This window comes from Rana temporaria, chromosome 7, assembly GCF_905171775.1.
Source record: "Rana temporaria chromosome 7, aRanTem1.1, whole genome shotgun sequence".
NCBI classification, from domain to species: domain Eukaryota; kingdom Metazoa; phylum Chordata; class Amphibia; order Anura; family Ranidae; genus Rana; species Rana temporaria.
Genome location: NC_053495.1, coordinates 93386911 through 93413266, shown reverse-complemented (window position 1 = coordinate 93413266; position 26356 = coordinate 93386911). Strand labels below are relative to the sequence as shown.

Below are 26356 nucleotides of genomic sequence, written 5' to 3'. Positions count from 1 at the left end.
TTCTTTGTCGCTTTGTTCTCTTTGGGTGTTAGGTCCGCCAATCCCTCTGGTTTTTGATACATATTCTTCAAAATCAATTTGTGTGCAAATTAGTGGAGAGGAGTGACATAGAGGAGATAGATGGGAGAAGTGAATGGAAGTAGAGGAGTAAAGAATAGAAGAGAAAAATTATTGCGTAAAGAAAGATAATTTGACGCTGCATGGAGGAAGCTTCCATAGTCTAATGATTGGTATTAGTGGAGAACAAGATGATGTGTAAATGTATTTAAGGTCCTTATTGTGCTTGTTTCTTATATGCTAAGCCATTTCAGTCTGAGAAGTGCAAGGTTTATTTGTTGTGTGTGTGTGTGTGTGTGTGTGTGTTTTCTATTTTTGATAATTCATGGATCGATCTGACATGTTTGTATGTATAATAATAATAAAAAAAAAAATTTGATAAAAAGAAAAGATTAACAGTAGAGGGGGCCCAATGGGTAATTTTTGTATATAGTTAGATAATAAAAAGTTCTCAAATCTTGAAGATATCTTGAAGATATCCAAGGTTGCCAAATGAGGACAAATTTGCTGTTAGTTGTTGTTTATTTATTTATTTATTATTTACTGTTTTTTTTACCTTCTTAAAACTTAAGCAGGGAGTTTTCCAATCTCTAGCTATTGTGAGTCTGGTGATCAATAAAGAAAATGGAGGACCCATCCCTCAACATTTTGATAACCGCCCAAAAAATTCACTTTTTACAAAGATATGATGCAGATTTTGCACTCTACATGCTGTTATATATGTATACTAGCTGAATACCCGGCATTGCCCCGATCTTCCTATCTTTAAACCTTTTGGGGAGGAAAATCATAGTAATATAAATATACCCATCTTTTATATAAGGGTGAGGTACGGGGTTAATTTAACTGTCATATATTTTTATTTGGCATATAAGTAATATGTGTACCAGGTATTATTGAAATATCTCCAGGCGTACAGAAGTTATGTGGGAACATACATTTCCCATTGATTTGCATGGGACTTTAAACAAAACCCAGACCCTCACAAATGGGGGTAGTTAAGGGATAAATTAACTATCCTATAGTTTAAGTGGACATATAAGTAACATGTGACCAAGTGTTATCGAAATATCTACAGCCGTTTGGAAGTTATGAAGTAACATGTATTTCCCATAGAGTTGAATGGGACTTTAAAGGAAAACCCCGACCATGGCAAATGGGGGTGGGTAAGGGTTAAACCACCTATCCTATGTTTGTTGCTGACATATAAGTAACATGTGTGCCAAGTTTCATGTTAATATCTTTAGCCGTTTGGACGTGATGCTGGAACATACATACACACACACACACGTTGAGTTTTATATATATATAGATTACCCACAATTTCTTTAACCCCTTCCCGACCGCCGCATGTACATATACGTCGGCAGAATGGCACGTACAGGCACATTGGCGTACCTGTACGTCCCTGCCTAGACGTGGGTCGGGGGTCCGATCGGGACCCCCCCCCCCGCGACTTGCGGCAGTCGGGTCCCCTCGGGGAGCGATCCGGGACAGACGGCGGCTATGTGTTTATAGCCGCTCCGTCGCGATCGCTCCCCGGATGCTGAAGAACTGGGAGAGCCGTGTGTAAACACGGCTTCCCCGTGCTTCACTGTGTCGGCGCATCGATCGCGTCATCCCTTTATAGGGAAGACACGATCAATGACGTCATTCCTACAGCCACACCCCCCTACAGTTTGTAAACACACACACTTGTACACCAAAATCCTACAGCGCCACCTGAGGGTTAACTCCCAAACTGCAACTGTCATTTTCACAATAAAGAATGCAATTTAAATGCATTTTTGCTGAGAAAATGACAAAAAATCCCAAAAATGTGTCAAAATTGCCGAAGTGTCCGCCTAATGTCGCAGTCCACGAAACAAAAATCGCTTGATCGCCGCCATTAGTAGTAAAAAAAAAAAAAAAATATAAAAATGAATAACACTATCCCCTATTTTGTAAACGCTATACATTTGCGCAAACCAATCGATAAACGCTTATTGCGATTTTTTTTACCAAAAATAGGTAGAAGAATACGTATCGGCCTAAACTGAGGAAAAAATATTTTTTTATATATGTTTTTGGGGGCTATTTATTATAGCTAAAAAGTAAAAAATATTGCATTTTTTTCAAAATTGTCGCTCTATTTTTGTTTATAGCGCAAAAGATAAAAACCGCCGAGGTGATCAAATACCACCAAAAGAAAGCTCTATTTGTGGGAAAAAAAGGACGCCAATTTTGTTTGGGAGCCACGTCGCACGATCGCGCAATTGTCTGTTAAAGCGACGCAGTCCCAAACTGTAAAAACACCTTGGGTCTTTGGGCAGCAATATGGTCCGGGGCTTAAGTGGTTAATGTGGTAATCCAACATGAGACTAAGTGCTGCCTATATACTGTATCTCATTCATTGCTTTTCAGTGGAATCCACAAGAAGTTATAATTCTCATAATGTAATTTCACATTTTCTACTTCATTTTTTTTCCAGTAGCCCTTTTCAAATTGTTCTTTGTTCTATCAAACTCTATTCCTACACATTTTCCAGTCTAGTTATGGTTTCCAAACCTTTTGACCGTTTGACAGCATTACTATGCATTGTGGTGAACTATAAGGCCCCATACACACGATAGAATCCATCCGCAGATAAATCCCAGCAAAATGGGTTTCTGCGGATAGATCCTATGGTGTGTACACGCCAGCGGATCTGTTTCCGCGGAGAAATCTCCTCTGGGATGGATTCCAGCAGATCGGATATTTGCTGACATGCACAACAAATCCATCTGCTGGAATCCATTCCAACGGATGGATCCGCTCGTCTGTACAGACTTACCGGATCCATCCGTCCAAAGGGATTCCCCGCACGCGACGTAATGATTTGACGCATGCGTGGAATTCCTTATATGACAGCGTCGCGCCCGTCGCCGCGTCATAATAGCGGCGACGGCGCAACACGTCATCGCCAGAGGATTTCAGCGCGGATTTCAATGCGATGGTGTGTACACGCCATCGCATAGAAATCTTCTGAAATCCTCGAGAGGATTTATCCGCGGATACGGTCCGCTGGACCGTATCTGCGGATAAATCCTCTCGTGTGTATGGGGCCTAAGATGTTTTAGGGTGTCATGTGTTGCCATACATGGTGGTAAAGCATATGGTAATATACATGTTACCGCAATGCAGAAGTATAAATGTAGCCTGGCTCACACAAATCTGTTTACTCATCCATAGTTCCTTTAACAAATGTAGAGATCTACAATGCACAATTGCAACAAAAATGTAAAGTTAAAACTTGTACAGTAGAACTCTAATCCGTACAAAAATTAGTCCCACTAAATAATACCATAATACTAATACAACATTTTGCTTTACCTGTAGGGTATGGAATGTGGACGTATCCAGAAAGTGATTTCTACTACTAGAATCCTGCAAAATATTCTACATGACTCACATTCCCTACTTAGTATGTTTTGGATAGAGAGTCTACCGAAGACACAAGTCAATCCTTTACAAATAAAGGAGGTAAGTAACTTCCTTGTATGTAACAAAGTCTATTTTAGGAAGCAAATACAATGAAATCAGAAGGTTTTAGGTCCTTAACCACTTCCCGCCTGGTTAATAGCATATTGACATCCGGGGAGTGGCTCTGTTATCCTGACTGAGGCTTCTTACCACATGATCAGCTGTGACCAATCACAGCTGAGCATCGCGTGAACTAGGAAGTGCTGGTAAACAGCATTTCTTTGGTTCGCGCTGACAGGGAGAGCCGATCTGCGGTTCTTCCTGTCAGAGGGGGGGGGTCTGTGCTGATAATCAGCACATTGATTATGAGCACAGCACAGCCCCCTCAGATGTGCCAATCACATGCTAATAAATGCCCACAGTGTCCCCATAATAAAAAGACTCACAGTGCCCACCACAGTGCCAATCAGTGCCCATTACAGTGCCAATCAGTGCCCAGCAGTAACACCTGTCGATAACACATCAGTACCTCATCATCAGTGCTGTCCATCAGTGCCAATCAGTACCACCTATCAGTGCCACCTGTCAGTGCCCATCATAGGCGCCTGTCAGTGCCCATCAGCGTCACCTGTCAGTTCCCATCATGCTACCTGTCAGTGCCTATCATGCCGCATGTCAGTGCCCATCAGTGCCGCCTATCATTGCCGCCTATTGGTGCCCATCAATTCTACATATCAGTGCCTCCTCATTAGTGCCTATCATTGCCACCTTATCAGTGCCGCCTCAACAGTGCCCATCAGTGCCGCCTCATCAGTGCCCATCAGTGCCGCCTTATTAGTGCCCATCAGTGAAGGGGAAAACAACATTTTATGACAGAAACTGAGAAAATATATTTTTTTCAAAAATGTGGGTCTTTTTTAGTTTGTTTAGCAAAAAAGAAAAAACTAAGCAGTGATCAAATACCACCAAAAGAAAGCTCTATTTGTGGGAAGAAAATTATAAAAATTTAGTTTGGGTACAGTGTTGAATGACAGCGCAATTGTTATTCAAAGTGCGACAGCGCTGAAAGCTGAAAATTGTCCTGGGTAGGAAGGGGCGAAAGTGCATGGTATTGAAGTGGTTAAACTTGTGATAGCTTAGCCCAAGAAATATATACTGTACATACTTACAGTATGCATAATACTGCACCAACCAAATACTAGGTGTGTGCAATTTGGGTCCTACCAATATATAGATAGAGGATTCAAATGTTGCAGCGAGTTTATTTTGAACAGAGTTTATTTTCAAATGTCGTTTAAACATATACCACCAGGCTTAAACAGTTTCAGATCATTTGTTATTTTGTACTGCAAAACATAAAACTTAAATTGTATCTATGGTGAAAATTTTAGAACGCTGCCGCTGTTTGGTTGGCACTCACTGTGGCCAACTACATAGGAGTCAGAAGATGGTGGGCCTTGCTCCCCTATCTCCTCTCTTCTCCCCTTTGGTGGATGAAGTTGAATTATACAGTGGGTCATTTAAAGGATGTTTTCTTTTAAAAGTTGTTAGTATATTATTATTTATCCATCCAGGGAAATGGAGGCCTGAGCCATGTTCCTCTCCCAGGCCTTTGAGGTCCTTATCAGCTCAGAGTACATACTCCCCCCTCTCTAGGGGATTTATTCCACCATATCCAACAACACCCTCTGCCCTAGAGGAAGTTATAATTTTGAAACGTGTCTGGATTATATGATCACCTTTCCTCCTAGTTTGTGCATTTAAAGTGTTTGCAAAAGCTATTTTTTTTTTAAATAACAAACATATTATACTTACTCTGTGCAGTTGGTTTTGCACAGAGCAGCCCGGATCCTCTTCTTCTTGTGTCCCTCTTCGATGCTCTTAGATCCTGCCACCTTTGAGTGCCCCTCAGCCAGCAGCTTGCTACAGGGGTCACCCAAGCTGAGTCAGAGCTCCGTGTATCCATTCAGACACGGAGCCCTGACCTGGCCCCACCCCTCTCTCCCCTGATTGGCTGACTGACAGCCGTGGGAACTAATAGCTCCTCTGCTCTGTCCCAGCCAATCAGGAGGAGTGTACTGGATGGCTGAGGGGATCGTAGACATCACTGGAGAGAGAAGGGCTTAGGTAGGTAATTAGGGGGTGCTGGGTGGGGGGCTGCTAAACACAGAATTTTTTTATCTTAATGCATAGAATGCATTAAGATAAAAAAAGTTTCCGCCTTTAAACTTAATTTAATTTTGCATATTTTATCTTGATTATCATGGGGAGGATGATGCTGTATATGAATATGCATTTTAAGGGGTCGATACCCCATCATTAGAATGCATGGGATTTTGGTGGTGTGGAAACCTCCCCATAGATGAAACCTTAGACAAACATAAATACAAAATGAATGCTTTTGTATAATATGTTTGTCTAATGCCGCGTACACACAGACATTTTTCCGTCGGAAATTCTGACGGACTTAGAAAGAGAACATGTTCTTTTTTCTATCAGAAATTCCCTTTGTCTGTATGGAGTTCCGACGGAGGAAAAAAACACGCATGCTCGGAAACAATATGACGAATGCTCGGAAGCATTGAACTTCATTTTTCTAGGCTCGTCGTAGTGTTGTACGTCACTGTGTTTTTGACAGTCAGAATTTGGTGTGTCCATGTGTATGCAAGACAGCTTGAGCGGAATTCTGTTAGAAAAATCCGCCTGAGTTTATTCCGACGGAAAAACCGGTCGTGTGTACGCGGCAAAAGGTGGGGAGGTTTCCCCACCACCAAAATCCCATGAATTCTTCTTTTGGTTCTTTCTAGATATTACTTAATTGCTTCAGATATATTATCATGATACCTTCCCTATATGAGACCATTAAAGGGGTTGTAAAGGTAAAAAAAAAAATCCCTAAATAGCTTCCTTTACTTTAGTGCAGTCCTCCTTCACTTACCCCATCCTTCCATTTTGCTTTAAAATGTCCTTATTTCTTTTGAGAAATCCTCACTTCCTGTTGTTCTGTCTGTAACTACACACAGTAATGCAAGGCTTTGCTAAAAAGGAGCTGTGTTAGTGGGCATCCTGACCATCCTGCTCGCCCCCTCCCCCTCAGGAGGCTTTCTCCCTCCACACCAGGGAGAAAGCTTTGCATTACTGCGTGTAGTTACAGACAGAAGAACAGGAAGTGAGGATTTCTCAAGGGAAATAAGGACATTTAAAAGCAAAATCGAAGGATGAGGTAAGTGAAGGAGGACTGCACTAGGGTAAAGGAAGCTATTCAGTGCCGATCCTGACCTCCCTGGGGCCCTAAGCAAAATTACATGTCACATTAAAGTTAAAAAGTGGGGGGAGGGGGTGGTAGGAATCTGCCGAAAATGACATGTCACATTAATTAAAGTTGAGAAGCGGGGGGGGGGGGGGCTGACAGTGACATGTCACATTAAGGATTAAAGTTCAGAAGCGGGGTTGAGGGGGTGTTTGGAAGTGACATCTTACATTAAAGTGAGAAGCAGGGGGTGCTGGCTTCTTACCTCTTCTCCCATGCAGCCAGCGAGTTGAGAAGCGGGGTGAGGGGCCAAAAATTACTTCTCACCAGGCGGAGCCTCTAGTAATTTGGGGGGGCCCTCCGCAGCTTTGTGGGGCCCTTAGTGGCTTGCATAGTGAGCCTATAGGGCAGATCGGCCCTGAAGCTATTTAGGGAAAACATTTTTTACCTTTACAACCCATTTAACCACTTCCATACCGGGCACATATACCCCCCTCCTGACCAGGTGAAATTTCAGCTTCCGGCACTGCGTCGCTTTAACTGACAATTGCGCGGTCGTGCGACGTGGCTTCCAAACAAAATTGGGGTCCTTTTTTCCCCACAAATAGAGCTTTCTTTTGGTGGTATTTGATCACCTCTGCGGTTTTTATTTTTTGCGCTATGAAACAAAAAAAGCAACAATTTTGAAAAAAAAATCAATATTTTTTACTTGTTGCTATAATACATAGCCAAATTTTTTTTTTCAAAAATTTTTTTTATCAGTTTAGGTCGATACGTATTCTTCTACATATTTTTGGTAAAAAAAAAATAATAATAAAAAAAAAAAAATCGCAATAAGCGCTTACAAAATATGGGACAGAATTATTATTATATTATTTTTTTTATTTTTATTTTTTTTACTAGTAATGGCGGCGATCTGCGATTTTTTTATTGGGACTGCGACATTATGGCGGACACATCGGACACTTTTGACACATTTTTGGCGCCATTCACATTTATACTGCGATCAGTGCTATAAATATGCACTAATTACTGTATAAATGTGACTGGCATTGAAGGGGTTAACACTAGGGGGTGAGGAAGGGGTTAAATGTGTAGCCTGGGTGTGTTCTAACTGTGGGGGAAGGGGGGTGACTGGGGGAGGTAACCGATCTGTGTCCCTATGTACAAGAGACACAGATCGGTCTCCTCTGTCCCCTGACAGGACGTGGAGCTCTGTGTTTACACACAGAGCTCCACGTCCCTGCTCTGTCACTGCTGATCGTGGGAAGCCTGGCGGACATCGCGACCGCCAGGCACGCGCATCGGCATCTCGGGGACACGCGAGGCGCGCGCGTGCTCGCGCGCCCCCCAGTGGCCGGAGGAATCCAGGACGTCAATTGACGTTCTGTTGAGTTTCCAGAGCCACTGTGAAGCCGTCATTTTACATGCGGCCGGTATTCAAGTGGTTAATAAAGAAGTTTTGTTCTTAGAACGATTAAATATTTTGATATTTACATTATTTACATGTGTTCTTTTTGTCTTTCTTTTAACTTCAGCCCCGGAAGGTTTTACCCCCTTGACCAAGCCATTTTTTGCGATAGGGCACTGCATTATTTTTATTTATTTTATTTGTTTTTATGTCAGGGAAACTGGTCCACATGCACCACAGCAACAACAGTACCATGATAACAATACAACAAAACATCCACCATGGTAGGTTACATATGCAGGAATAGTTCAACAGCAGCATCCACCCACTTCCACCCACATAAAATATCCCCACAGAACAAGATCCAGTGTCACCGTTTCCTTGATCAGATCTCTGTGCCGGGGAGTTCCCTATGCGGAGCTTGGCGTATTCGCCTCTTCTTGTGGCTGCCCCTTGTGGATGGCAGGTATCAGCCAAAGTACTGCGGCCCAGCGGGCCCAGCTCCCTCTTTTTCATCAAAGGTTTTTAGTTTACCTGGAATAGAAAATAGAAATAAGTAGGCGTAACTGCCCAAGATAGGAAAAAAGATGGGGGAGGAGGGACGCTCAGAAAAAAGGGGACATGGGCCTAGGCTCTCACCCGTGTAGTCTATCTGTGTGTTATGGACGAAATAGTCAGAGGTAGCAAAGCACTAATGGGGATTTAATGAAGATTAAATGAAGGAGAGCGGGATGGAATCGGATCCAATCAGGCTCCCAGGGTGTCGGCACGGCTCCTCTCAGGAGTTGCCCTTCAGTGGAGTATTTAAGGAAATTCCAATGCTGCCAGGTTTTGGTGTACCTCTCTTGTCTGTTTTGGCTGGTTAGGACCAGGTCTTCCAACCTACCTATTTCATCTACTTTTTTAGGCCATGAGGCTACGGTCGGTGGATGGGGGGGGACTTCCATAACATAGGGATGCAGGCCGGCACTATTATTTTAACTGATAATTGCATGGTCGTGTGATGCCGTACCCAAATAAATTTTTTTTTTTTTTTTTTTTTAAGAAATAGAGCTTTTTTTGGTAGTATTTGATCACCTCTGCGTTTTTTATTTTTTGGCGCTATAAACAAACAAAAAAAAAGTGTAAATTTTGAAAAAAAAATTGTATATTTTTTACTTTCTGCTATAATACAATTTTTTTTTTTTTTTAAATCAAATTTCTTCATCAATTTAGGACAATATGTATTCAGCTACATGTTTTTTTGTTTTTAAATCCCAATAAGTGTATATTTTTTGTTTTGCGCAAATGTTACAGTGGCTACAATGGATGGGATATTTTTATGGAATTTATTTATTTATTTAACCAGTAATGGCGATCAGTGATTTTTAGCAGGACTGCGACATTGCGCCGGACAAAATCGGACACCTAGCTGACACTTTTGACACATTTTTGGGGACCAGTGACACTAATACAGTGATCAGTGCTAAAAATCTACACTGTTACTGTACTAATGACACTGGAAGGGAAAGGTTTAACACCAGTGGCAATCGACGGGTTAAATGTGTTCCTAGGGGTTGCTTTCTAACTGTGTGGGGGATGGTTTGACTGGGCAAAGAAAGAGATCCGTGTTCCTGCTTAGCAGAAACACAAGATCTCTCTCTTTCCCACTGACAGAATATCGATCTGCCTGGTTTACATTTACACTTCCGGGAACAGGTGGCCGGCTGACATCAGCCCACGATCACGCCCCCCACTAGCACACCCGCCCCCCAGAGCTACTGCACGAAACGACGTACAGGTACATTGTTTCGTGCAGCCGGGCCACAATAAATGTGCGGAAGGCGGTATTAAACCGGTTAAAATTACAATGGCACCATGCAGTGCTGTTCACACAGGAGCATTAGCGTTGTGTCATGTTAAAAATTAACCACTTGACCTCTGGACGTTTTTACCCCTTCGTATAACCAGAGCATTTTTTTACTAATCAGCTCTGAGCTACTTTACCTGGCAATTGCTCGGTCATGCAACACTTTACCCAAATAAATTTACATAACTCTTTTCCACACAAATAAAGCTTTATTTTGATGGTATTCAATCACCACTGGGTTTTTTACTGTATAAACAAAAAAATACACAAGTTTATCCTAATTCCTGTTATAAAATTTTGCAAACAAATAATCTTTCTTCATACATTTAGGCCAAAATGTAGTCAGGTCCATTTCTTTGGTAAAAAATAACCCAATTCAGTGTATATTATTTAGTCTGTGTGAAAGTCTACAAACAATCTTATATACAATGGGGTAGATTCAGGTAGGGGCGCGCAATGATACAGCGGCGCAGCGTATCGTCTTTACGCTACGCCGCCGTAACTTACAGGAGCAAGTGCTGTATTCACAAAGCACTTGCTCCGTAAGTTGCGGCGGCGTAGCGTAAAAGGGGCCGGCGTAAGCGTGCGTAATTCAAATGTGGAAGGGGGGCGTGTTTTATGTACATTTATGATTACCTGACGTGATTGACGTTTTGTGTACATATCCCAGTGTGCATTGCTTCCAAGTACGGCGCAACGAGGTATTGGTTTCGACGTGAACGTAAATTACGTCCAGCCCTATTCGCGAACGACTTACGCAAACAACGTAAAAAATTCATATTTCGAAGCGGGAACGACATTCATACTTAACATTGGCTGCGCCTCCTAATAGAGGAACAACATTACGCCGAAAAAGCCTTAACGCAAAGACGCTAAAAACGAACGCCGGGCGCACGTACGTTTGTGAATCGGCGTATCTAGGAAATTAGCATATTCTACGCCGACAACAACGGAAGCGCCCCTAGCGGCCAGCGTCAGAATGCACCCTAAGATACGACGGCGTAAGAGACTTATGCCAGACGTATCTTAGGCTAAAGTCGGCGTATCTAGCTTTCTGAATACAGAAAGTAGATACGCCGGCGCAGATTTGAATTTAAGCTGGCGTAAATTCTCTGTGAATCTACCCCAGTGCCTTGAAAAAGTATTCATAGACCTTGAAATTTTCCACATTTTGTCATGTTGCAACCAAAAAACATAAATGTATTTTATTGGGATTTTATGTGATAGACCCGGGGTCTCCAAACTTTTTAAACAAAGGGCCAGTTTGGGGGCGTGGCCAGGCAGCGGATGTAGCTGGACGCGACTGAAGTGAGCTCCGCCGATAATCCGATCTTTAATCCTGTGGAAAAGGAATCTAATTCCCTTAATAGACTCTGGTGGGTGTCGTAAGGTCCCGGGAACAATTACCTACCTTGCCTAGCTCAATCGTCCCGTGATGTCCTCTGCTAAACGCCAGCTTCTGAACAAGCCTGCAGACCTCATGTCCCAAAATGGCGCCTATGCAGGCCGCACAGCCAAGGAGAAGCACAAAGAGGCTGCAGAAAAATAGTTTTCCAAACCGCTCGCAAAGGAACCGGTGGCGTCCTCCAGCACTCCGGAGGGGTGTCTGAGGCGGATAATACGGTGCCCCTGGCCTAGTGTGGGATGCAGTGAGTACTCCTACCCCGGGGTCTGATAGGCCTCAAGCCTCAGTGAGTCCTAGTATAGATGGGGAACCCACGCTGCGAGATATATTTGCAGCAGTGACTTCCTGCAATATGTCCATTGCAGCTCTCACCACAGAAGTAAAGGGGATAAAGTCTGAAATGTCATTCCTGCGGCAAGATGCCCAAAAGATAAGGGAAAGGACTTCTGCTCTGGAGGAAAGGGTGAGCACCATTGAGGATGATATGGGGCCTATGCAGAGGGATCTCACCTATAACAATCACCTACTTGATCAGCATTCATCCCGTTTGGAAGATTTGTAAAACAGGATGAGAAGAAATAATGTGAGAGCGATAGGTTTGCCGGAAAAAATGTAGGGGAAGAACCCTGTGGAGTTCATTGAGAAATGGCTGGTTGCCGTGTTTGGGAGGGAAGCGGTCTCCCCCATGTTTTCTGTGGAACGCGCACACAGGGTGCCTGCTAGGCCACCACCGCCCGGAGCACCTCCACGTCCATTCCTGTTTAAGCTGCTGCACTATAGGGACAGAGATGCTATGCTCCATAATGCTAGAATTAAACCGGCTGCCCTGAAGATTGACAACGCTAAGATTGACAAGTATCCCTGTTCACAGATTTTTCTGCGGAGATACAGAAAAAGAGAAGCAAGTTTATAGATGTTAAATGACGTCTGCGTGATCTTGATTTGAAATATGCCATGCTGTATCCTGCCTGTCTTCGAGTGGAGGTGTTTGGCTCTGTGAAATTTTTTGATTCCCCGGTGGCTACCGCACAATGGTTGGATCGAGAAGAGCAGTTGATCTGGGAGGCGTCCGGTTGTCCCATGACACATATAGCTTTTACACACCAAGTTTGCTATTTCCACGCTAACTATGCTAAGGCGGATTTTGTTCGCTTTGGTTACTCTGGCCTCTATTTTTGCTGTTGAGAAGTTTCTAAGACACTTTTGTGCGCTTCCACTGTTGCCCCCGGAAAGGTCCATGAGATGTCTCTCATGGAATGTCAGGGGTCTAAATAATCTGGTTAAACGTTTGGCCGTGCTACGCACAATCAAGAGGTTGGGAGCTGATGTAATTTGCTTGCAGGAGACGCACCTTCCTCCAGGGACCACTCCAAAATTTGCAGCCCAACAATTTTGTCATCAATACCATGCTACTCATACGGTGTACTCAAGGGGGGTGAGTGTCCTGATTTGTAGGGGTACTCAATACTCTTATATAGATGCTAAGATTGATCCAGAAGGCAGATATGTTTTTCTTTTTTGTTCCCTTCTAGGGATGAAGTGTGTATTAGCAGGAATCTATATCCCTCCCCCATTCTCGTCTAGTCTCCTAAGAATTTTGGCTGATTTTATGTCACATTTTCCGGGGGTCCCTGTATTGCTTCTAGGAGACTTTAACAACTATCTCGACTATGAGAAGGACAAGTTTAGGCCTGGTGTGGGTGCAGATGCACAAGGGGGACAGGGTCCCACACCTTTTGCTCGCCTCATGGGGGAGCTGGGCCTCACAGATGTGTGGAGAATGCATAACCCTGACGCCAAAGTATTTTCATGCCAATCGGCCTCTGTGGGGGGCTTATCGAGGATAGATCTGGGCTTGGGCAATGATCTCCTGCTGCCCTTGGTGAAATTGTCCCAATATCACCCGAGGCATACCTCAGATCATTCCTTTACTCCTCACTGAGTTCTTTAGAGACAACATGGGCTTGACTGATTTGCAGACAGTACGGGATGCGGCTAAAGCCTACATGCAAGGTCAATTTATTAAAGTTATATCCCGTATTAAATCTAATACTAAGGAATGGGAGATGCAGGTCTTGGATGAGGCCCACTGCTCTGAGACGGATTATGTGACTGACCCTACAGATTCTAACAAACGAAGGTGGCTGGCATCTCGATCCACGCTCAAGGATCTATCCCTTCAATTAGCAGAAAACAAACGGTTCTTTTTGCAACAAAAGCATTTTGAGGAGGGGGAGAATACAGGCCATATGCTGGCACTACTGGCCAGGTCGCAGCAGCCCCCTTCGCATATTGTGGACGTGACAGATGCTAGTGGGGGGGTGTGTCACTCCACACAGTCCATTACGGAGTGTTTTACCAAGTTTTTGTCAAGATGTTTACACGTCTAAGGTCCAACCCTCTGAGGAGCTTCACTCCTTCCTGGATAGATACCCTATACCGAGTTTACTTGCCTCGGATGTGATAATGCTTAATGCCCCTTTGAACAAGGAGGAACTCCTGGAAGCACTGGCGCATGTTCAGAGTGGGTGGGCGCCAGGGGCTGATGGCCTTCCATTCAAGGTTTATAGTCGCTATTCTGACCAACTTATTCCTATTCTTTTGAAAATATATAATACGGCCTTTGCTACTGGAACGCTACCCCCTTCTATGAATGACGCGCTGATAGTGGTTCTATTGAATCCTGGGAAGGATCCTCTTTCCCCGGATTGATACAGACCTATCTCCCTACTGACGTACGATGTTAAGCTCTTGGCCAGGGTTCTAGCCACTAGATTGTCCAAGTGCATCCATCGTGTGGTGCATAGGGATCAGTCTGGCTTTATACCAACCAGGTCCACCTCTCAAAACTTACGCAGATTGTTTCTTAATATGCAGGTACCCATTGATAATCCGGGCAATAGGGCCATCTTCTCCTTGGATGCGGCTAGAGCGTTCAATAGTGTTAAATGGCCCTATTTATGGGAAGTATTGAGTAGATTTGGGGTGGGTTCATCTTTTCTAAAATGGGTTCAACTGCTATACAGTTCACCACTAGCAAGAATGAGAATTAATGGGGAGGTTTCGGACTCCTTCCGACTTTTTCGGGGTACACGGCAGGGGTGCCAGCATTTGCCCCTGTTGTTTGCCCTGGCTTTAGAGCCTCTTGTGATACACATTAGAGCCTCACCGGTTATTACTGGTTTTAACAGGGGAGCAAGGCAAGACGTAATTTCTCTGTTTGCGGATGACACCTTAATCTATCTAGGAGATACTGATGTTTCTCTGAGGAATGTGATGACGTTGATCGCGGACTTCGGAGGCCTATCGGGTTTCAGCATTAACTGGAACAAGTCAATACTTATGCCATTGGACCCCCTGACTAACCCCTTACCTGACTGTGCCAAAGACATATTAGTGGTAAACGAATTTAGATACTTGGGAATCCAGGTGACTTTGGATCCGACCCAATATCTCTCTCTGAACTTGGCACCGTTACTTCATAAATTCAGAGCAAAGTGTTTGGCTTGGACGAAACTCCCTCTTTCAGTAACAATGAGAGCTAATCTTATTAAGATGGTGTGGGCCCCGCAGCTCCTCTACATTTTTCACAACACCCCAATCTGGGTGCCGCATAAATGGTTTACCCAGATTGATGCGCAGTTTAGAGACTTGATTTGGGGCTACAAAGTGGTGTGAATAAGCCTCTCCACATTACAGCTAGCTAAAGATCAAGGGGGCATGGCAGTTCCGCATGCCCGTTACTTTGTGGCTTCACAGATCCAGCATCTGGGTAACTGGGGGGTATAGACGAAGGTGATCCAATTAGTAATGTAAATTAAAAAAAGCTGCTCCTCGAAGGCAATTAGTGATTGCAATATATATAGGTGTGTATAGAGGGCGCTAAACTACAAGTAACACAAAATAGAAATGTATCCCCTATAGTACTGGAAAAAATGAAATTATAAAAACTTCAATATATGCTAAGAAACAATCATAAATAGTATTTATAATGCTAAAATTATAGCAATTTGCATGAAGTGTCTCTATGACATAAAGTCCCAATATTAAGTGCAGTAAAGTTAGTGATCCTCTCTTCTTAACCGCTGTAATCTTGATTTAAGTGAAAATGCCACCACCGCACTTAGATATTTCTTCTTTCACCCAAAAACGTGCTGAGGAAAATGGATGCGCTTACCAGAAATATTTGACTACTTTAATAAAAAAGATAGTCAAATAGAGCTTTAGCAGGATTGTGCCTGCACACATGCTGACAGGATAATAACTTGTGTAACCTTGCTCCCGGCGTTCCAGGCAGGATATATGAAAAAACCGAAGAGAAATCCAATAGAGTAATACTGATTTATTTTAAAATTATAAAACAAACGGAAAAGCCAAATGGCCCCTTACTTTAACTGCAGACAAGTCACCGCTGTAATCGCGGTTAGTATTGGGGCGTCTGGATCCGTTGCTACCTCCGTAGCAGGCGTACAGGTTCCCGGCTGCTAGCTCCACAGGTCGGAGAGGACGTCACATGACCAGGTACCGACGCCGACATACGTTTCATTGGTTAACGTCTTCAGGGGGTGTACCTGGTCACAAGGCATCATGGTATTTGTAGTCACAACAGACTACTCATTGGTTCCAGACGGGGAAGACCAATTGAGATGCAGCCTCAGTGCCAATCAGCTCACTGAATAACTGGGCGCCATAATTAAAATACAGGCAAACAAATCAATTGGATAATGAATTTACAATATAAAAAACACATTTAAAACATCTCTATTTAGAAAGGACAACCACGGAGTGCAGAAACAATAAAGCGGAAACATTGCCACCCTTGCTTCCCTCTAGATGTGCACTACAATCTCCGGTGTTGTATATCAGGATTGAACACAGTGACACACAGGTCTAATTGACTCTCCCATGGTGTCACCCTTCCCATCCCAAATAATAATTAACATCTCTGAATGTTTTTTAATCCTACCTTACTTACTAAAAGTGAAAAGTATTGATACACAAAAATATATATCAAAATATTAGTCCTATCTGAGTACTAATAATAAATTTAAAAAAGATAAATTCCTATAAAAAAAATCAAAGAAATATATGCAAATGGAGATTAAATCCCCTGACTGGCATTCCCACACCCCCTTGTAACAAATATGTTTTCCTGGGACCCCATATGGCTTAACCCCAATCATGGGGCATTCTTAAGGCGTTACCCCACAGATAACTAAATATTAAAAATAATAAGGGAATATAATGTTGTGGACTGGATCTGAAGCCTACAACCTCAATCATTAGTCAGAAAGCAATTCAGATCCAATTCGATGTTTAGGCCACGGGGCTGTATCGTTCGTAGTCTATGCACCCACTTCATCTCATTTTGTGAAACACTCTGGGTCATATGTGTTCCCCGCCAATGCTTATTTACTTTATCAATTCCATAGAATGTGCATAGGCTAGGGTCACTATCATGGTGACTAGCAAAATGCCTTGACACGCTATGGTTTGGAAAACTTTTTTTAATATTTGCTAAATGCTCATTAATTCTAATTCTACGTTGACGTGTAGTCCTCCCTACGTACTGGAGTGAAAAAGGGCACTCCAATACGTAGGTGACATGATCAGACCCACATGTGATGAGAGGCTTGATCTGAATGGATTGAACTGTGTGATTTTTTTGCTGTCACCTGATTTACGAGTGGTTTTGCATGCCTTGCACCGGGTGCAATGATGAAACCCCGATCCATCCAAAAAGATCACAAGTTTCTTCGGCAGATCTGGTACATTGTGGGCTATTCTGTTTTTGAGACCCGGGGCTCTCCTATAAATACATTTTGGCACACTGGAAATGGACGTTGTAAGATCTCTGTCTTTCATAAGAATAGGCCAGTGTTGCTTGAAAATTGCTTCAACTTGCCTATACTGCCTATGAAATCCAGAAATAAAGGCTACCTCATTTTTTAACTCTTTTTTTGGTTTGGTAATCAGCAAAGATTGTCTGTTCATCCCGGCTACCTGTGAACACACTTTTTGCAATGTCTCTGCCGAATAACCCTTTTCCAAGAATTTATTTGTGAGGTGATTGGCTTGTACTATAAAATCTTCCTCCGTATCAAATTTGCGTTTGAGTCGCATGTACTGTCCTTTGGGTACTGCCCCTATCCATTGAGGATGGTGGCAGCTGTGTGTGGGCACAAACCCATTCCGGTCTGTTGCTTTAAAATACGTTAAGGTTTGAAACCTCATATCCTTTTTTCCTAATAGTTAAATCTAAATAATTAACTGAGGTGGTGCTGGTTTCTGCCACAAAAGTTGACCCATACTTGTTATTGTTCATTTTTTCTAAAAAAAAATTCAAACCATCTGCTGTCCCTTCCCAAAATAGCAATAAGTTGCGCACACCTATGCCTGTGGACGTACACTAGGGGCCAGATTCACGTAGCCCGGCGCATCTTTATGCTGGCGTAGCGCATCAAAGATGCGCTACACCGACGTAACGCATCAAAGATGCGCTACACCGACGTAACTTCGAGAGGCAAGCAGCATATTCTCAGAGCAAATGCTCGCAGCGTTGCGCCGGCGCAACTTAAATTCGTTGGCGTAATCCGACGTAATTCAAAGTGGGAAGGAAGTGGGTGTGATCCATTTAAATGAAGCGTGACCCCATGCAAATGAAGGGCCGAACGAACGACGCATGCGCCCTCAAGTGATCGCATGTCCCGCGTCCCTCTGCGCATGCTCACAACTACGCCCGGCGTATCCCCGAGATAAGCCGGCCCACCGTTTACGCCCATGGCATAAATACGCCCAGACATGCACCCGTGGAGCGCAAAAGTACACCAGCAGCTTTGGTAGGTTTGGTGTGGTTACTTTTGTGTGCTTATTTCAGAGCCATGTCTGAACCAGTGCCTAGGCCTAAGGACAGGAGGATGAAAAATGTTACAAGAGAGGAGAAGGCTATAATAATTGATGCCATGTCAAGGCACAACAAGTACCTCGTGGTTTGGAGAGTGGCACGACCAGCAAGGTCCGTAAGGATCAGATCCTTGCTGAGATTGCAACACAGGTCAATGCCCTTGGCCATGAGGAACGGACGCCAAACAAGATAGGCAAGAAAATCAACGACCTGCGGCGTCTCGTGAAGGAGAAGGTGGTCAAGATGAGGAGGCACAGCAGGGGCACCGGAGGTGGACCAGCCCTGAATATCTCGCTGACTACTGATGAGCAGGTCATAGCCAGGTGCCTGGAGAGGGAGCAGGTGGAGGGCCTGGAGGGCTTCGATTCTGTTGATCAGCCCTTGAGAACAGGTAAGTGTGTTTTATCTCTTATCTGGTGTGTAGCATGTGTGGGGGTGGAAGGGAACATGTGACAAGTGTGTGGGTCCACCAACATGTGAATGTTTTGTGTCATCCACAGATGTCCAGGAGCTGGGCGACCAACCCCATCCCATGAGGACAGTGTCAACACATCTCATTTTGAGGAAGTAGAGGAGGAGCACGGTCCTCTGGAGGATGGAATTTACCTTGGGGATGAGACCACCATCCCAGGACCCTCCCATACCTCCACCTCCATAGGGGATAGCCCCCCAAGGGCCTCCACCATTATGGGAAGCCCCCCAAGGGCCTCCAACATTATGGAAAGCCCCTCCTCCTCCTCCTCCATAAGGGAAGTACCCTCAAGGGCATCCCCATACAGTCGGCCCCAAACCTCACCTGCACCCAGGAAGGCTACGAGGAAGACGAGGGGTGATCCAGCGGCCTTAGAAGCCACTTTGTCGAGGGACCAGGCCAGGCAGACCCGCCATGTTGGTTCTGTTGCATGTGACATGCACCGGATGGCAGACAGCCTGGCCTCCTTGGGCCAGACCCAGGCTGCCAGCACACTGGCAGTCCAGCAGGCCCTCAACCAGCAGGCTGCTTACACTACCGCCATCGCGGAAAGTGTGCAGGAGGTCAGTGTAAACAGCACAGCAAAAGTGACCTGCCTGAGGGACCTGGATGCCACAAATTTAGGCCTTGTGGCAGAGGTCAGGAGCCTGGCAGTGGCCATACAGGCCAATACAGCTGCCATTGAGGCGGTGGGGAATCAGGACAAATGCGGTCCTCACACGCATAGCCCTGGCTTTGGAGGGAAGCCAGCCAGGGAGAGACCGGGGGATGATCCTCCTCCTGATGACCCACCCCTCCACCCGCTGCTCCCCCCAGGCAACAGAGGATCAGGAGCCTTGGCACTAGGCGTAGCCCACGTCAGGGCAAATGAGTACCAGTTCTATTATTTAATTATGATATTCATGTTATGAGTCTTATTATTTTATTATGATACTCAGGTTATGAGTCTTATTTTTATTTTATGTAGAATTAATATACAGCAACATAATTGGAGCCTTGACGTGGCGTTGCTGCTCCCAAGTTCCGTGTGGTGTACTTGGGCTAATCCAATTTGATGAGGATGTGGGGTGTGTGAGCTAGGGACCACAGTGGTGTGCATGCATGCATTCTCCTTGTGCCATGATGAATGTGTGTGTTTAACGTGCAAAGATGCCTACTGTAAGGCATCTCCTGACTGCTGTTCCCTCAGCAGACCGGGTACCCTTGGTTAGGGGGGGACTGTGTGGCTCGGGGGTCAGGTCATCACGTATGTCAATCTCCAGGCCCTTTCTCATGGCGTAGTTGTGCAGAATGCAACATGCACTGATGATCTGGCACACAACATTTGGGGAATACAACAGGGTACCCCCAAACTAATCCAGGCATCGGAAACGGGACTTCAGGAGGCCAAAGGTGCGTTCCACCACTGCACGGGTACGTGCGTGTGCTTCATTGTATCTTCTCTCTCCTGTGGTTTGGGGATTCCGGAATGGAGTCATGAGATGGGGTCCAAGTGCATATGCTGAGTCACCTGGAAGGGAAAAAAAGGAGGATGTTAGTCGTGCATGTGCCCCTCGTGATGTCTGCATCATGGGGTCGGACAGTCATGCCTGACACCCATGTCACTCACCAACCAGCCAGCTGTCCCCATACACGTTCTGTTCAAATTCTGTTGGGATGGTGCTTTGACGGTATATGTAGCTGTCATGGCTGGCCCCGGGGTGTTTGGCACGGACGTGCCATATGAGGCATTGGGCATCGGCTATCACCTGTACGTTGATGGAGTGCCAGTGCTTCCGATTGCGGTATATGTGCTCTGTGTCACAGGGGGGTCGTAGTGCCACATGTGTGCAATCAATGGCCCCCACGGTGCGTGGGAATCCTGTGGTGGGCCATGCGTCTGAGGATTGCGGGGACAACCTGGTGCAGACATCTGCTAATGGAGGATTGTGCCATCCCAGCCACAACTCCACTTGTACACTGGAACGAGTCACTGGCAAGGAAATGGAGTGTTGCCAGTACCTTGACTAGTGGCTCCACTGCATGGCTGGCTGGTGATGTAATCTTTCAGGGTTGTGGTTAATTCCAGGATGACAGCAGGGCTGAATCTGAAGATGCGATACACCTCCGAATCCCCCATGCCAAAGTCGTTTATGCGCGGTCGGTATATCCTCTCCCGTGCCCTCCTCCGTGCCCTCCTCCTTCTACGCGCATGTAAAGCCAGTAGTATAGCTATGACCATGGATGCCCCTGGCATGTTGGCATACAGATTGTTGTCCTGCAAGTGTGGATGCTCAGCTCGTCCCTAACGGTGCTGCTGAAGCTGCTCTCCAGCTGACCTGCACACGTCTGGTGCAAAGTTACAGCTGCTATTATGAGGGGTAACTTCAGACCGGACGTATGTCTTATGCGCGGTGCGCGTAGCCCGCGTCGGGCGCACGTACATTCGTGGATCGCCGTTTCTCCCTCATTTGCATATTTGAATAGCAAAACAATGATGCGTCCAGCGTATATTTGCGCCCACAATGCGCCGGCGCAGAAAAAATACGTTGGTCGGAAAAGCCTCTTTTTCAGGCGTATCTTGTTTTGTGGATACGGCGCATAGATACGACGGCGCATATTTACACTTACGCCGCGCATCTCGAGATACTCCGGCGTAAGTGCTTTGTGGATCTGCCCCAAAAGATGCATATTTACATGTGCCTGTTCATCCCGCTCACCAAACGTTCTCTGTGGAACACCACCACTATCAGTTTGCGTCTCTACCTTTTGGCTTGGCTACGGCACCTCATGTGTTTATAAAGGTTCTGGCCCCGCTTCTAGCAAAGCTAAGGATGCAGGGCATAATGGTGATGGCCTATCTGTACGATCTACTCTTGGTAGAACGGTCAGTGGCACAGTTAAATCACAGTGTACTTAGTACAGTAAAATACCTAGAGTGTTTAGGCTGGATCCTAAACTTCCAGAAGTTCTCACTACAGCCCCGGAGAGGGGTAGAGTATTTGGGTATGGTCTTAGGCACAACCCAAACCAAAGTATTCCTTCCAGAGCCAAAGGTCAAATCTTTAAAGGATCTGGTCTGCATGGTCAGGGCAAAGGGAAAACCATCAATTCGCCTTTGCATGAAATTGCTGGGGAAAATGGTGGCCTCTTTCGAAGCCATTCCGTATGCCCAGTTTAATTTAAGACTACTCCAGAGCAGTATCCTGGCAGGCTGGAACAGAAAGATCCAGGCCTTAGATTGCACCTATCCCCAGAGGTGCGCCAAAGCCTCAGTTGGTGGTTAAGCACCAAGAATTTGCGAGCAGGGAAATCCTTTCTCCCAGTCACTTGGAAGGTAGTGTCTACGGATGCCAGCCTGTTGGGCTGGGGGACAATTCTGGAAGAAGCCTCAGCCCAGGGTACCTGGTCCAAGTCCAAAAAGGGTCTACCCATCAACATTTTGGAGATTCGTGCAGTATATCTAGCCCTCAGAACCTGGACACACAGGTTACACTGTCACCTGGTTCAGATTCAATCAGACAATGCTACTACAGTAGCTTACATCAATCACCAAGGTGGCACCCAGAGTCGGAATGCTCAGAGGGAGGTAAACAAGATTTTATCATGGGCAGAAGCTCATATTCCTTGTATTTCTGCGATCTTAATACCAGGAGTGGAAAATTGGCAAGCGGATTACCTGAGCCGCCAGCAATTATCGCCGGGGGAACGGTCTCTCCACCCTGAAATTTTTCAGGATATATGCCAGAAATGGGGGACCCCGGACATGGGCGTAGGGCAAGGGGGGGTCGTTTGCCCCCCCTGGAATCGCTAGGGAGAGCCAGGAGCAGGGTTGAACTGCAGCGGCAACTGCAGCGCTCCCCTCCTTCTGTCCTCCGGCGCTCGTATCGTATGTCATGGAGCTGTGTCGGTGTGCAAGGTCCCGCCCCCCTAGTTCAGCTCGTCTGATAGTCTTCTAGTGTTCCACCTATCACACAAGCCGAACTAGGGGGGCGGGACCTTGCACACAGACCCAGCTCTGTGACATACAATACGAGCGCCCAAGGACAGAGGAAGCGCCGTTTTATATTGTTTACCAGGCCTGTGCTTTGTTTGTTCCAACATCTGTTGCCACAGGTAACACTAGACTATTTTCTGATGTATTTTTAGCAAGTCTGGAACCGCAGAGCAAACGCAACACAGAGTTGTAGCCTATGGCATAGTTTCTAGTTGTCCCTTATTTAGAGTGCCTGTCCCTCTTCTGGAATCAAATCCATTTGTCCTTCATTCCAAAAGGTTCCTCTTTTAGGCCCCATACACACCATCAGATTGTTTGCAGATTTTTGTCTTCAGATTTACCAAAACCATATAATATGAGGTCAAACCTTAAGAGTTTCAATTTGTATGCAATCAGGCAGGCCCTTTTACTACATGGTTTTGGTAAATCTGAAGACAAAAATCTGCATATAATCTGATGGTGTGTATGGGGCTTTAGACCTGAAATAAATATACTGTCAATATAGTATAGTGTTTCAGACAAGGGAAAGGGATGCTGTGTAATGTAAAGGGGTCCAGTGATGCAGGGTGCTGTGTAGTGTAAAGCAGTGGTCATCAACCCTGTCCTCGGGGCCCACCAACAGGCCAGGTTTTATGTATTACCTTGGGGAGATGCAGACTAGAATGCTGCAATCACTGAGCAGAAAATGATATCACCTGTCATGTATTTCAGTTATCTTGCAAACCTGGCCTGTTAGTGGGCCCTGAGGACAGGGTTGATGACCACTGGTGCAAAGGGGTCCAGTGATACAGGGTGCTGTGTAATGTAAAGGGGTCCAGTGATGCAGGGTGCTGTGTAATGTAAAGGGATCCAGTGATGCAGTGATCCTCTTAGACCTGAAATAAATATACTATCAATATAGTGTAGTGTTTCAGTCAAGGGAAAGGGGTGCTGTGTACTGTAAAGAGGGCCAGTGATGCAGGGTGCTGTGTAATGTAAAGGGGTCCAGAGCTGTGGGGTGCTGTGTAATGTAAAGGGGTCCAGAGCTGTGAGGTGCTGTGTAATGTAAAGGGGTCCAGAGGTTCATTTGTGGAGAGGGGATATACAGTAGTGACAGAGATATTGAAAGATGCAGGGTGCACAGTGGGGTGTTTTTACATTTTAATGTGGGGGGGCACTTTTAACCCCCGCTAGCGAGGGGGGTTAAAGGCCGAAGAAAGGGTAAAATGCGACTGTGTATCGCCGCTGCCGAAGTGCCCCCTCCTGAAAAAAATTCAGCGGACGCCCATGACCCCGGACGTAGACCTGTTCGCTTCCAGGTTCAACAGGAAGTTTGACAATTCCGTATCGAGGACAAACGATCCTCTATCCTACGCAACAGATGCACTAATGATTCCCTGGAAAAGGTTTTCCCTGATCTATGCTTTCCCTCCAGTTCCGCTTCTTCAGAGATCAAAGATCAAAGAAGAAGGAATACCAGTGCTCTTGGTGGCCCAGAATTGGCCCAGAAGGTCCTGGTACACCAAGATCATAAGGATGGCAGTGGGGAAACCTTGGATTCTACCACTTCGCCAAGACCTGCTATCACAAGGTCCAGTGTTCCATCCTTCCTTACAAAAACTAAATTTGACGGTCTGGCTGTTGAAACCTACATACTGAAGAAACGTGGGCTCTCGGGTCCAGTTCTTTCTACTCTCATTAATGCTAGGAAGCCGGCCTCCAGGCTCATTTATTATAAAATCTGGAAGGCATATGGATTTTCCCTGGATTAACTTTACCTATAAATGTTAGTACCCAGTAATGTTGTATACATTTTGAAAATAATCCTGGCCTTTTTTAATTTGAGCTTGCCAGAACAACCTCTGGAGGGAGCCTATTCCACATTTTCACAGCTCTTACTGTGAAGAAACCTTTCCGTATTTGGAGATTAAGGCCCGGATTCACAAAGGAGTTACGACGGCGTATCTCCAGATACGCCGTCGTAACTCCGAATGTGGGCCGTCGCAACTCGGCGCCTGATTTATTAAAACAGATACGCCTCACAGTTGCCTAGATACGAGCGGCGTAAGTCTCCTACGCCGTCGTATCTTAGGGTGCATATTTACGCTGGCCGCTAGGTGGCGCTTCCGTAGATTTCCATGTAGAATATGCAAATTAGCTAGATACGCCGTTTCACGAACGTACATGCGCCCGGCGTATCAAGATACGTCGTTTACGTAAGACATACGCCTGGCGTAAAGTTAGCCCTCATAAAGCAGGGGTAAGTCATGTAAGGTATGGACGTCGGGAACGTACGAACAGCATCGTATTTTACGTCGTTTGCGTAATTCGTCCGTGAATGGGGCTGGGCGTAGGTTACGTTCACGTCGACTAAGCATTGAGCGGGCGCAATTTACTTTGATAATTCAATGCGATACTGAGCATGCGCGCGCATGCGCCGTTTGTAAAAAGCGTAATTTACGTGGGGTCATGATTAGTTTACATAAAACACGCCCACCTCTTCCTCATTTGATTTAGGCGTGCTTACGCCGGTGTAACAGTTACCCATGTAGTGAGAGGGTATCAGCCGTTGGAGACGTCCTTTTCCCTGACAAGTTGCTGTATGCGAGTGAAGCCGGTATAATCCCATTCACGAGATCCAGAGAGAGTCAGGTTCAGCTGTAAAAGGAGCAGAATAATAGTCCCATAGAATGCCCTTTCAAGAACGAGACGGGGCTACGTTTTGAAGGGTCAAGTAGACAACTTTAATGGTTCACTCTGAGATTTTATACAGTTTTCAAGGCACATGAACAATCAAACTCCCCACCCACACATCACACAATGATCTCCTTCCAATCCACATCCCCAGACAGACGCTCTGTCTCCGACAAGTACATTCCACACATATAGGTAGATTCAGGTAGGGGCGCGCTAATTTGCGGCGGCGTAGCCTAGCGTGTTTACACTACGCCGCCTTAAGTAAGAGAGGCAAGTACACGATTCTCAAAGCACTTACCTCCTTACTTAGGGCGGCGTAGTGTAAACGCGGCGGGCGTAAGGGCGCCTAATTCAAATGGGTTGGAGGGGGGCGTGTTTAATGGTAATGAGGCTTGACCTCACGTTTTTTGACGTTTTTTGGCTACTGCGCATGCGCCGGGCGCCTACATTTCCCAGTGCGCATTGCGGCTAAGTACGCCGTACGGGCCTATTGATTTCGACGTGGACGTAAACAACGTAAATCCCGATTCACGGACGACTTACACAAACAAAGTAAAAATTTCGAATTTCGCGGCGGGAACGGCGGCCATACTTGACATTACTATTCGACTAGGGCCTAGCTCTAACTTTACGCGGCCTATCTCTTACGTAAACGGCGTAAAAGTACTGCGTCGGCCTGGCGTACATTCGTGAATCGGCGTATCCCCTCATTTACATATTCTACGCCGACCGCAATCGAAGCGCCACCTAGCGGCCATCCAAAATATTGCAATCTAAGATAGGACGGCGCAAGCCGTCGTATCTTAGATATGTTTAAGCGTATCTCTGTTTGAGCATACGCTTAAACATACGTCGGCGTAGATTCTGAGTTAGGTCGGCTTATCTACTGATAAGCCGGCCTAACTCTTTCTGAAT

The 26356-nt window shown here is 45.4% G+C and overlaps 1 protein-coding gene across 4 annotated transcripts in view; it reads left to right on the top strand.

The window, feature by feature from the left end:
* The window catches only part of LOC120945491 (myomegalin-like), a 416745-nt gene that overhangs the window by 354619 nt on the left and 35770 nt on the right, over nucleotides 1-26356 (top strand). For 3 of the 4 annotated variants that reach the window (XM_040359668.1, XM_040359666.1, XM_040359665.1), the window contains one exon: nucleotides 3415-3558. The exons of the other annotated variant lie outside the window; for it this stretch is intronic. In XM_040359668.1, coding sequence (XP_040215602.1) covers nucleotides 3415-3558 — 144 coding nt within the window. The remainder of the gene's footprint in view (nucleotides 1-3414; nucleotides 3559-26356) is intronic. 4 annotated transcript variants of the gene reach the window in all.